Source organism: Zingiber officinale, chromosome 8B (assembly GCF_018446385.1).
Source record: "Zingiber officinale cultivar Zhangliang chromosome 8B, Zo_v1.1, whole genome shotgun sequence".
NCBI classification, from domain to species: domain Eukaryota; kingdom Viridiplantae; phylum Streptophyta; class Magnoliopsida; order Zingiberales; family Zingiberaceae; genus Zingiber; species Zingiber officinale.
In genome coordinates, this window is record NC_056001.1 from 45,358,765 (window position 1) to 45,371,677 (window position 12,913).

Consider the following 12,913-nt stretch of genomic DNA (forward strand, 5'->3'; position numbering starts at 1 on the left):
ATATTTAAACGAGCCTAATTCAAACCAAGCTTGAACTAAACTCAAGTTTATAAAAAAAAAATCAAGTCAAGTTTAAACAACAACGACTTAATTTATTTTAGACTCAATTTAACTCGATTACGTTATCAAATAAATTTTAACACTATAAAATTTAACTTGAGTTAGTTCATCACTCTAATTATTATCACACTGTTCTTGTCATATTACCTCTTGTTACCAATTTACATCACAGATCCTCTTCTTCAGCTATCATGATAGGAAAGGATTTTTGCCCACAGAATTTTGATGTGGTTAGACCTTTAAATATGAATCTCAAGAATCTTACAGTCGAGACTTAGGATCAGTTTACTTGGAAGAGAGAAAAATAAAATAGCTATCATGATAGGAAAGGATTTTTGCCCACAGGATTTTGATGTGGTAGACCTTTAAATATGAATCTCAAGATTCTTACGGTCGAGACTTCGGATCAGTTTATTTGGAAGAGAGAAAAATAAAATTAAGAAAAAATTTTTGCAGTGGAAAAGTTTCTGTCATTTACTTCATTAAAATTTTCAGAGGGAAGAGAAACACAATTCATCAATGGATAGTTTTGGAGCCAAAATCGATCACCTCAAAATCAGACAGAAAGCAGCGGATGGAAATAAAATGACGTAGGCACCCCTTTTAATTCTGAAAATTATACCATATACCTAAAAAATGACGCATGCACTCTTTTTTATTTATAAAATTATGTCACATGTATCAACCTTTTTCTATCAAGATAAACAAGCATGTAAAAAAAGGATTTTCTTCACCCCTTTTCTTCTCTTTGTCTGAGGATAATTTTCCATTATAGTTTACTTTCCCTTCCTCATCCATGCTTTATAGTAAACAGAGCATTAGTGAATCGTAAGAGATTTACCTCTAATAGATAGCGGACCTGAGAAAGTAGATCATCTAGATAGACTATCACGAGCACCTCTTGATTTATCATGATAAGTAATATAAAATTTTTATAAGACTTAATTGATTGCCCTGATAATTTGTGGGTTCAAAAAAATTAGATACATATTGTAAAAAATAATAATAATAATAAGTGGAAAGATTTGATGAATAATTTACTAAAATAAGTACTAAAGAGTTATTATTGTAACCCTTATATAATAATAAAGCATTGAGTCAACCTTTAATTTAGTAGTAAATAAACTAGATTAAGAAATATTTGTTTAAAAAAAAATCCAAGGGTCTAGGAAGGGTCAATGATAAAAAAACAAAAGAGTCAAACCCATTGATTTTCAGTAATCTACTCCTCTACATCATTTCATTTATCCTAACCTAACCCAATAGCAATAGCACCTCTCCACTTCCTGCCATCCGAACTTGGCGGCTAAAGCTCCCCTGGCGGAACACGTTACGAGCTTTATTTAGCTCGCGGCTCGAGGTAACAACGAAATCAAGTCCACTCCCCCATCGACGTTTGGGCATTGCGTTCGAGGGTTTCCCGTGTTCGGGAAGCGGCTGAGTCGATGGCCGGAGCAGGGATGCGACGTCAGCTTCGATTGAGCAGCGTGGCGCCGGGGCGATGAAGTGTAAGATCCACTCGTACGAGGAGGGCGTCGGCGTCTGCGCTTCCTGCCTCCGCGAGCGCCTCCTCGCCCTCGTCGCCTCCCGGAGCGAGATCTCTGACACCCATGCTCACCGTCGCCGGGGATCCGACGCTCCCCCACCACCTCCTCCACTCGTCGTCCCCCGATCCGTCTCGCCTTACGTCTCCAGCCGCAGATCTGTTGATTTCGATGGCTCCTCCGGCCACCCCCTCCGGCTTCAGCCTTTCTTCAACACCCCCCAGGTCGGCCCCTTCCTCAACGCTTCAGGTGGACGCGGTGGGTTTGGGGAAGTCGGCGACGGGCGGAGGCGGGGGTTCTCTGTGTTGAGGACCCTTTTTGGGCGTCGCAGGCGCGGGGAGGCGGATCCCGGTTTGGGGGCGTTGAAGGCTTCGGCATCGGGCTCTTGGTTCTCGTCGCTGACCTGGTACCGCGAGAAGAAGAATAAAGGGGCGCAGCTCTCCTCCGCCGCGGAGGAGCAATCGCCCCGCGGCAGAGCACCGGGATCTAGCGGAGCAGTGGAGATGGTAATATCTCCAGCTGTGGACGGGGGCGATGATTACCATACCAGTCCACGCAGCGAAATGTGCAGGGAACACTGGCGGCGCCCGACTCCGACGCCGATGCGGGAATTCCTTGGGAGCAAACGGCAACCCCGTAGCTTCAGCCCCGTCTCGGGGTTCTCCGTCTGTCTGAGCCCACTGGTGAGATTATCTCCCCATTCGAGGAGAAGGCAGGCAGCTGACATGGGGACAGCCGGCGATCTCCGGAGCGCTGCCGGCTCTGTCCACCATCAAAACCGGGCGGTCGGCGGCGCCACCCTCGGCCGAAACCGATCAAGGAATGTAGGCAGTTTCAAATGACGATTTTGCCCCCACTTGGTCTCTCGTATTTGCAACCCTTGCCCCTGTTCTCTCTTTCTTTCTATTTTAGAGTAATAAATGCTGGACTATATACAAGTAAAAAAAAAATCAGTAAATTCAATAATATGTGTGATTTCTTTTTAAAATTCATTTTCATTCATAAATACACAAAGTTGTGGAGCTTTTATCACGATTATTCTATAAGCTAGCTTTAACAGAGAATTTGAGGAAAGCCATAAGAATTCGTCCAACGCAATATCTTTAGATTTAATAAAAAATATTAATTCAAAATAAGATAATATCCTAACAATATTAGTCCCGCATTTCATGTGTAATTCATAAATGGACTTAATTTTGATAATAATGATAAGGATATCTCAAATATGATTACTAGCCTATTTAAGTTAATGGACTTTTTTCGACAATAATATTTCCATTTGTACATCCCCCAATGAGATTCTATACTCTATTCGTTTGCCCGAAGCGGCTCCATAATTGCTCTATTTTCACTGTTCCAGACGGTGAAGGATCAATGGACAAAAAAAACAAATAACTTTCATGATGAGGTAATCATGAACTGAGGTTTGACTCGTGAGACAGAGCATAGTGTGCCTTAGTTGTCGTAGTTGACGTGACGGTGGTGGTCAATTAAAGTAGGGGTTGAAATTGAACTACTTTACCCTGGTCAATCGGATTGGGTCGTTGTCAAGTCACAAACGATGCCTTCAAGTGGAGGATATGATTAGATCTGGCTGCGAGTGGGAGGTAGATGGGTAGGGTCAGTTGTGTTATTCAGAATTGAATGGGCACTAGGCCAGAGGGACTTGGAGACGGTCAAATGGGCATAGCCAAATGGTTGCTCCTAAAATGCTTGTGCTCACAGGGACAAGGTGGAGTCCATCACTATAATTCAATGCACATGCCGCCACATGCTCATTATCACGATGCTCGGTCGGTTAATTTGTTTCAGTTAGTTTGGGAGGTTATGTTTGTTGAGCATTGATATATAGGAAGATGAATCAAGTTATGATTGTTTTTTTTTTTTGCCCTTAAGATAAACATGTCCGTGCAAATATAAATATAGTCTTTTAACAAATCTCAGAGGCAATATTCAGATTGATAAACACCAATATGATATCATAATTTAGGAAATGGAGTCTATTTGAATTTCTATAACATTAAAAAAAGACACCATATTTTTTAATATAATTTATTTGGGGATATATTCATCCCAACATACCCCTTTATTCAATACTAAAATTTTTAATATATCGTATATTAATGATATATTAAAAATTTTGATACAGTATAATATATATTTTTCTTATATCAAATATTTTAATACCGTATATTTTTCTTTGTTAGAGTTGTTAGCCTATTGCAAGTGGTGTTAATCAACATGAAGTAAAGCTAGCAACATGAACACTTGATCTTAAGTGACTCCAATCTACTGAATGTCATTCAAGTGTTGCACATTTTTGTTAAATACTTTAGAATTTAAAATTTATGAAAAAAATAAATATGAATGACATGATCGGCGGTTGGTAGTTGTTAAACATCTTTGAACCAAACTGTTTGACAACTCTATATGGTTTAAAATCAAGAAAATAGACATGGAAAAAGGTGAGAGAACCTGAGTCAAATATTGTTTATTTGACATGAATCCAAGACCTCCACGATCATTAGTTAATTATTTTCAGTCAAATGTGTTTGACAAACATACCGAGCACAAAACCTTTAAAAAAAACAACCCTAAGAGGAATGGTACTAATTTGTCACAAAACCAAAGACTTTAGAGCAGCTAAAGATTTTGACCAAAAGTATTTATCGACAATCAATCTTATTTATTTATTTATTTTAATAATCTAAATATTTAATATTTTAAATGATTAATTCTAAAAATGATATGTCCTATAAAATTTTTTTACCAGTTATTAAAAGTACAAGTGTCTTGTCATCCAGTGGTGAATGTACTAGCTAGATTTGTCATTTCATAGAGGAAAATATTTTATAATATATTATGGTAGATAATCAAATTATGAATATTTATGTGGTAAAAGGTGAAATCGTTTGTCCCCAGTATTTTCGTCGCATCCGACCCAAGGTCATCACGAGGAAGGTAAATCACAGTATCCTGAGTGAGCATGTGACAGGTGAGATGAATTGCACAAGGACCAAGGATAAATTATGAATATTTATGAACTGTTGGAACATTGCCAATTGATTGATTGATAGTCATTAAAAACCTTTATCTAAAAATATTTGATAGTCCTATAAAACTCAGAAAAATAAACATGGATAGACTCATGTCAACTCTGATAGTGCAAGAAGAAGGCATATTTGGTAGGAATTCGGAGCCTCTACACCTGTCAAGTGTCAACGCTTTTGGCCAAAAAGTGTTTGATGATACCATGGAGATCAAATTTTTAAAAAAACAAACATGGATAGACAAAGGGGAATCCGAGGAGTGCCATAGTGTCCATTTGATACAAATTTGAGATATCTAAGGTTGTCAAATAATTTTGGTAAAAAGTTTTGAGTAATATTATAAGACTCAATATCCATAAAAACTTATATGCACAGACTCAAGGATGCCTCGGAAGTTCAATTTCACTTATTTGGTACAAATCTAAGGGTTATAAGGCCATCAAAGGCTTTTGATCAAATGTGTATGAGAATTTTATAAGGCTCAAAACCCTAAAAAAATAACATATATGATCTCGTTCGGAAGTTGAGTCGGATGAAGGTGAGTCGCGCTATCGCTGGTGTTGACGGAAAGTCGCTGCGGAGCCTGGTCGATCTGACACCCACCGAGAGAGCTTACACGAGCGGATGACGAGGGGTGATGACGAAGCGAGGGTCCTGCGCACACTCAGATAAGCCGCCTTTGCATTAGAGACCAAGAACCAGGGAAAAAGTCCCCGGGTCAAGTCTTCCGACGCTTAAGTCAGGTACTTTTTCTCCAGAAATACAGAGAAAGGACGAAAAGTAAGAGACGAGTATGAAATGACGAGTGAGCGTACTTGCGTGAGGACGAAGCCTCCCTTTTTATACTGCTGTGGACGTTTCTGGAGTCTGGGAATGTCGGGTGTCAGGTCTTGTCTGACGGTGATTGACACGGGGCATCCTCTTATAGGTCGAAGGAGGAATCAGGAGGTAACGAGCCCTAGACCGTTAGTATATTCCCTGACACGCTGTGATTACTCTCTGATGGGTGGTTACGATTTCCTGACTTACTTGTCGTGTAGTGTATGCTTGCCTCGACCTGTTAACCCTGGACTGGGTCTTCGTACTTGCCGACCCCAACCTGTGGGAACATACCTGTAGCTAACTTGTACTTGCCGTATCGCCAATCTAGATCTGCACATTCAGCCCTGTCCTACGTGTCTTGTCTTGTGAACTACTGACCTACCTTGTGAGCTACTGACCTGCCTTACCTTGTATAGTGACCTGTACGCTTTAGTCTGGTTCTGATTATCCTACCTCCAGACCTGTACACCTCAGTTCGATTCCACTTATCCTGACTCTCGACCTATACACCTCCGTCAGATTCCGTCTGTCGCGACCTGTATGCCTTGGTCTGTATTTCCCGGCCTGTACACCCTGACTCGTAAATCATCTGTGCGTTCCGATTCGTATGTCCCTACCTGTGATTTCTGATCTGTAATCCTTGGTTTGTATATCCCGCCCTATACACTTTGATCTCGATGTCCTGCATCACAAGGCTATAAGTACTGACCTGTATCCTTGGCTGGTACATCCCGACCTATACGCTTTTGTCCATGTGTCCTATGCCGTAAGGCTATAAGTCCTGACCTGTATCCTTGGCTAGCCTATCCCGACATGTGCGCTTTGGTCCATGTGCTCTGTGCCGCAAGGCTGTAAGTCCCGACGTGTATCCTTGGCTGGCACATACCAACCTGTACACTTTTGTCCATGTGTCCTATGCCGTAAGGCTATAAGTCCTGACCTGTATCCTTTGTTGGCCTATCCCAACCTGTGCACTTTGGTCCATGTGTCCTATGTCGTAAGGCTATAAGTTCTGACCTGTATCCTTGGCTGGCACATCCCAACCTGGACGCTTTTGTCCATGTGTCCTATGTCGTAAGACTATAAGTCCTGACCTGTATCCTTGGCTGGCACATCCCAACCTGTATGCTTTTGTACATGTGTCCTATGTCGTAAGGCTATAAGTCCTGACCTGTATCCTGGCTTCCGAGTTCCTACTCGCCATGTAGGCCTAACCCCGAAATGCCCCTGTGCCCGACTCAGGCCATCTTGTGACCAGGCCCTTTGACTTCCATGTAGGCCGGACTTTTGACCTCCATGTAGGCCGGACTTTTGACCCCCACGCAGGCCTGCCTTTTGACTACGACTTGGGTTTGACTTTTGACCATCCCAGGGGCTTGACTTCGAACCAAGTCATTTCCCTGCCCCCACGATCATGCACTGTATCACAAGTCTCCCCCTCAAGTCTAGTCGAAGGAGGCTCTAGTCTGACTGACTAGACCCCAGTTCCGTTGTTATCTGACTTGGTTCTTGCCTTTCTGGCTGACCCTTTTCCTGCTACCTTCAGAATTTCTCGCCTTCCTAAAAGATAGGCGGGACTCTACTATATGCACGTTGATTCTTCGATTTTTGATCATACTACTTTCTTATAAATGTCACACTGTTTCCCAAACATCATCTCAGGTTCCAAGGTAATCCCTTCACCTTCTCTTCCCTTATAAAAGGGTCGCGTATACTTCCACCTTCCTTTCCTCAAGCTACCCATGGTTAATAGAATCAACTATTTTCCCATACTCAAGCCTCCATGGAATTTGCAATGGAATCTGGCGAACCCTCTTCTTTGCATCCACAGATTGCCCAACTGACCGAATTACTGGCCCAAAAAAATGAAGCCTTACAGGAGATGACTGAAAGCAGAGATCTTCAAGCTTCTCTTTCTCGTGAAATGGAAGGACTCTGGCTGACGGCTAAATCTCGAACTTGGGCTGAGATAGCTCTAAAGCTTAAGGCACAATCAGACTTTCAGAGCCAGGTTCATTATATTATTTACCTTAAGATGAAGCATGAGGACGAGGTGACCCTCCTGAAAGACGAAGGCCGGATAAAGGATGAGACTATTGACCAACTGAAGCGCACCATCGAACTTATCAAGGAAGATCTAGCTCAGGCTCAAGCTCATCTAGCCAAGAAGGATCAAGCCTATGGATCTGGATCTTGCAATGATAACGTAATCTGAACAAATGTTCTTCAACTTTATATAATAACCCTTGCATTATCTGTTCTCACGGTTGTAATTTGACCTGAACAAGTCTAATTGACTAGGCCCAATCTGAGCTCCTTGTTCTTCCACCTTGTTGAACTAAATGTGGCACAGTCCTCTATGCCTTGCCTCTTAGGGTTCCTTACCCACTTAATTGCTCCATTAACCTGGGGAATTATATCTCCTTAATTACAGTATCATTAATTCTCATTATTCCACTCCTTTAAAAGCTGCCAGACTAGCACTCCTTGACCATATCCCCCTTTTGCCAACGCTATGAGTTCATCTTCTTCTAACGAGGTTGATCAGTCACACCTTCAATTTCGATTAAATCAGCTTACTCATCAACTTGCTCAAAAAGAAGCAGAGCTGACTGAGATGACTCAAGACAGGGATCTCCAAATAATGCTTTGCTGGGATACTGAAGCTTTCTTGTCATAAGCCAAATCCCGGGTCAGGGCTGAAGTAGCTCTGAAATGGAAGGCTTACTCAGACTTGGAATGTCAGAAGCATTTTCGAGTTTATCTGGAAAATAAGCATGCTGATTCGATATCTCTTCTCTAGGAGGAATTTTGTATCAAGGATGACACTATCGCTCAACAACGGGACTTCATTACCCAACAACAGAACTTCATTAATCTTCTCAAGGCGGAATCAGGAAAAGCCCAGGCTTTTTCAAGACCCCCTCATCTGGGAAGAACCCCTGAACAGAGGAATGACCCTTTTACCAGCACTGACGGGCCCTCCTAGATATCAGCTATCTTCTATGTTGCTTATGAGAAAAATAACATGTATGCAATTTGCGATATATCATTTAAAGAATTGGGTCCTAATGTTATGAATAGATATTTCTAACAATGCATGAGTCGTATGAACAAACCTGTTTGAAGATTTGTATTAAAACTAGCCTCTAGGACTCCGCAGAGGATTACTTGCTTATAAGATGAATAAAAGAAAAGGCTGAGGGAGACTGACTAGTAGGGTGTTGAGGGGCGTGAGGGCAGGGCTCACTTATAACTTGCACTAGAGCAAGAGTCTGGAAAATCGACCGGGATGATAGTTGGTCGTGAGAGCATGACTCACTTATAACTCGCCTTGAAGCAAGAGCCTGCGACATCGACTTGGACGGTTGTTGGGCGTGAGAGCATGCTCACTTATAATTCGCACTGAGGCGAGAGTCTGTGACACCGACTTGGACGATCGTTGGGCGTGAGAGCATGCTCACTTATAACTCGTACAGGGGCGAGAGTCTGGGACATTGACCTGGACGGTCATTGGGCGTGAGAGCATGCTCACTTATAACTCGTACTGAGGCGAGAGTCTGGGACACCGACCTGGACGGTTGTTGGGCGTGAGATCATGCTCACTTATAACTCACACTGGGCGAGAGTTTGGGACACCGACCTGGACTGCCGTTGGGCGTGAGAGCATGCTCACTTATAACTCGCACTGAGGTGAGAGTCTGGGACACCGACCTGACGGTCGTTGGGCGTGAGAGCATGCTCACTTATAACTCGCACTGGGGCGAGAGTCTGGGACACCGACCTGGACAGTCGTTGGGCGTGAGAGCATGCTCACTTATAACTCGCACTGGGGCGAGAGTCTGGGACACCGACCTGGACGGTCGTTGGGCGTGAGAGCATGCTCACTTATAACTCATACTGAGACGAGAGTCTGGGACACCGACCTAGACGGTCGTTGGGCGTGAGAGCATGCTCACTTATACTCGCACTGAGGCGAGAGTCTGGGGCACCGACTTGGACGGTCGTTGGGCGTGAGAGCATGCTCACTTATAACTCGCACTGGGGCGAGAGTCTGGGACACCGACCTGGACGGTCGTTGGGTGTGAGAGCATGCTCACTTATAACTCGCACTGGGGCGAGAGTCTGGGACACCGACCTGGACGGTCGTTGGACGTGAGAGCATGCTCACTTATAACTCGCACTGGGGCGAGAGTCTGGGACACCGACCTCGACGGTCGTTGGGCGTGAGAGCATGCTCACTTATAACTCGCACTAACGCGAGAGTCTGGGACACCGACCTGGATGGTCGTTGGACGTGAGAGCATGATCACTTATAACTCGCACTGAGGCGAGAGTCTGGGACACTGATATAGACGGTCGTTGGGTGTGAGAGCATGCTCACTTATAACTCGCACTGGGGCGAGAGTTTGGGACATCGACCAGGAAGGTCGTTGGGCTGAGAGCATAGCTCGCTTATAACTCACACTGGGGCGAGAGTATGGGACACCAACCTAGACGGTCGTTGGGCGTGAGAGCATGCTCAATTATAACTCGCACTAAGACGAGAGTCTGGGACACCGACCTGGACGGTCGTTGGGCGTGAGAGAATGCTCACTTATAACTCGCACTGAGGTGAGAGTCTGGGACACCGACCTGGACGGTCGTTGTGCGTGAGAGCATGCTCACTTATAACTCGTTCTGGGGCGAGAGTCTAGGACACCAACCTGGTAGCCGCTAAGAAACTTCTTAAGGGCTAGCTCAAGAATCGGATTAATGACAACAACCTAGCCTGGAGGTCGTCCCCGAAATTCTTGCCCGGGCGTTATGTTGTAGCTCTTGTCAGTTGCGCGTTACTTGCGATATTTCTTGCAAATATCTCAAGCAAATTTTAATTAGATCACCTATCTGTTTTATTTTTAATTTGTAAGGAGCGCCAAATTCAAATTCCAACTTCTTTTCGGTTTCCCTCCTCTTTCCTGAGGTTACTTTCTAATCATGACGCTTGGCTTCGCTTTTCCCCCGGTAACCACACGACCGCCTTTCCTCGTGATGTATTGTCTTCCCGTGCCGGAATGCTGCCGTACAAAAATCTCCCTTCATGATTTCCTTATCACATCCATCATTAAGACCTTTTTAATGCCTTTCCTAGGGGCTTGCCATGTGTCCCACAAGCCTATACCGCCACTGTAGCTAATCAGAGCCTTTTAGCACACGACCCTAGATCTGACGTCTCACAACATCGTTCCTTCCTCGCTTTCTTTCGATGCCTCCTAGGGCTTTGGCTTTATAAACCTTAAAGGTTGTCCGCCGTCTTCTTATCACCTTGCTGTCGACTTTGGGCTTTGTCGCTTAAGTTCTTCTTCCCTGATTGTCACTTGCGAGTGCTTGTTCTCTTCTTTTTCATTCTTCCCCCAATTCTCTCATGGCTGAAGGTAACGTAGCGCCTTGGTACTCATATTATATCTTAGACTTAGATGATATCGACCTGGCTCAGATTCGGGAAAGCCTGCACCTTCCTGATGATTACCAACTGCAAGCTCCCCGACAAAATGTACACCCTTCTTCTCCTCCCAATGGTTTCGTAACTTTCTTTAAGGACCAACTCTTGGGAGGCCTTTGCTTTCCACTTCATCCTCTCTTCTCTTCTCTGAGCCATTATTTTAAGATCCCGCTTTCACAGCTAGCTCCGAATGTTATTCGTGCTATCTGTGGCATGGTCATCCTTTGTAGGGTGTACCGGATTCCTCTAACCGTAGAGCTTTTTCATCATTTCTATTCCTTGGCTGACCTAGTGGCTGGATGTAAATTCTTCTCGGATATGCCTTTCTACAACAAAGGTTGGAAGTCTCACTTTTTCTTTATACGACTGCCCGGGTTGGTAACTTGGCTGACCCAGTGGCGTTCCACTCTTCCCACCGCTTTTGAATTGTCTGAACATAAGCACCAGCCTGCCTGCTTCTCAGCTTCAGAGAAACTACAAGGAGTCCAACTTCTCTTGTCTATAATTTTGCGAGAAGGCTTTCTGCACTTTTTTGGACTTAGCCCGGTCCCAGCAGATATAGGAGCTACTTTTGGTAAGATGTTGCTCTTCCTTCTACCAGTCTTCACTAACTGAGGTATTTCCTTCTTGCTTTGCAGAGGCTGCTATGTTCCGGGCCTACTCAAAGGGATCAGCCCGAGTGCCAAGCGACCTTCTGAAGGTTGTGGGTGAGGAGGTTGAGAAGGGCCTAGTTGCCCCTTCAACTACTTCCTCTCATGAAATCGCGGAGGAGCCCTCAGAGTCCTCCACCCCATTGCTTCTACCAGCATGCCCTTCTTGTTGGTGCAATCGACCTCCAAGGTTTTAATGTCATACAAATATGTTTAAGTATGGAGCTTGATCTAGGGAAGTCCTAGTTGTAGGCTAGGCAAGGGAAGTCCTAGTTGGAGGCTAGGCAAGGAGAGAAATCTCGGTATATCATGGAAGCCAGGTGGATAAGTCTGGAGGATTTGATGCCTGGGTAGCCGAATACTGAGTCCTAGTTTTAGGCTAGGTAAGGGAGATCTCAGTATATCGTGGAAGCCAGGTGGATAGGTCTAGAGGACTTGATCTCTGGGTAGACGAATACTGAGTCTTGGTGAGTGAAGCCAAGTGGAGAAAATCCTAGGGGTGGTGACCTTAGGTAATGAGAAGTCTTGGAGGAGTGAACTCCAAGCAAGGTTGATCGGATGGTTTTCGGTCGACCGCGCGCGGTCGACTGGACCAGCGGATCTCGGTAAATCTAGGTTTAGGTTTATCATTGTATTCTGTATTACTATTATTACTGTTGGCTAATGTAGTATTACAGGAAAAGTCTTAGTGGATCGGGCGATCAAACAGTGAGCAGGCAAAAGTCCAAACAGGTCTGGAAGACTATGTTTGGCAGGTAAGTTGAGGTAAGCAACTAGAGGAGCGATAGTGAGGTCGAGTTCCCGAAGGGAACAACCTAAGGTTGCTGATCCAACTGAAGAAACCGAGAAGGTTTTCAAGTTGAGATCAAGACAGTTCTACTGTCTAATATTAATCATGCATAATATATTATTACTGTTCTAACCTTTGTTTTGCAGGAATATTGTTTAACTTTGTTTTACAGGTTTGGCCAAATCGGTCGACCGAACAGGAGGAACGGTCGACCGAACCAGCTTGACTCAGACCAGAGATCAGTTCAGATCAGGCAAAATAGAGTTTAGTCCGGTCAAAGCTTGATCGGTCGACCGAAGCAGAGGATCAGTCGATCGAACCATGGAGACTCATCACTGGACAGCTCATCAGAAGCGATCAGCAGAAAAGGGAAAAAGGGTTGATCGGTCGACCGAACCAGAGGACCGGTCGACCGATCCAATCAGAATTAATTGTACCATTAATGAAGATCTCGGCTGATTTCGACGAACGGGGAAATAGACTGTTCGGTCGACCGAAAAATAGGTCTAGTCGAC

The 12,913-nt window shown here is 44.2% G+C and overlaps 1 protein-coding gene across 1 annotated transcript; it reads left to right on the forward strand.

Annotated features, from left to right (window-relative positions):
• Positions 1 to 1,420: 1,420 nt before the first annotated feature.
• On the forward strand, positions 1,421 to 2,592 carry LOC122015398. Its single transcript, XM_042572266.1, has one exon. The coding sequence runs from the start codon at positions 1,562 to 1,564 to the stop codon at positions 2,444 to 2,446; it is 885 nt and encodes a 294-aa protein (XP_042428200.1). The 5' UTR covers positions 1,421 to 1,561; the 3' UTR covers positions 2,447 to 2,592.
• Positions 2,593 to 12,913: the final 10,321 nt, after the last annotated feature.

Coding starts and splice junctions, on each gene's coding strand:
- LOC122015398 (XM_042572266.1), top strand. CDS start 1,562: ATGAAGTGTAAGATCCACTCGTACGAGGAGGGCGTCGGCGTCTGCGCT.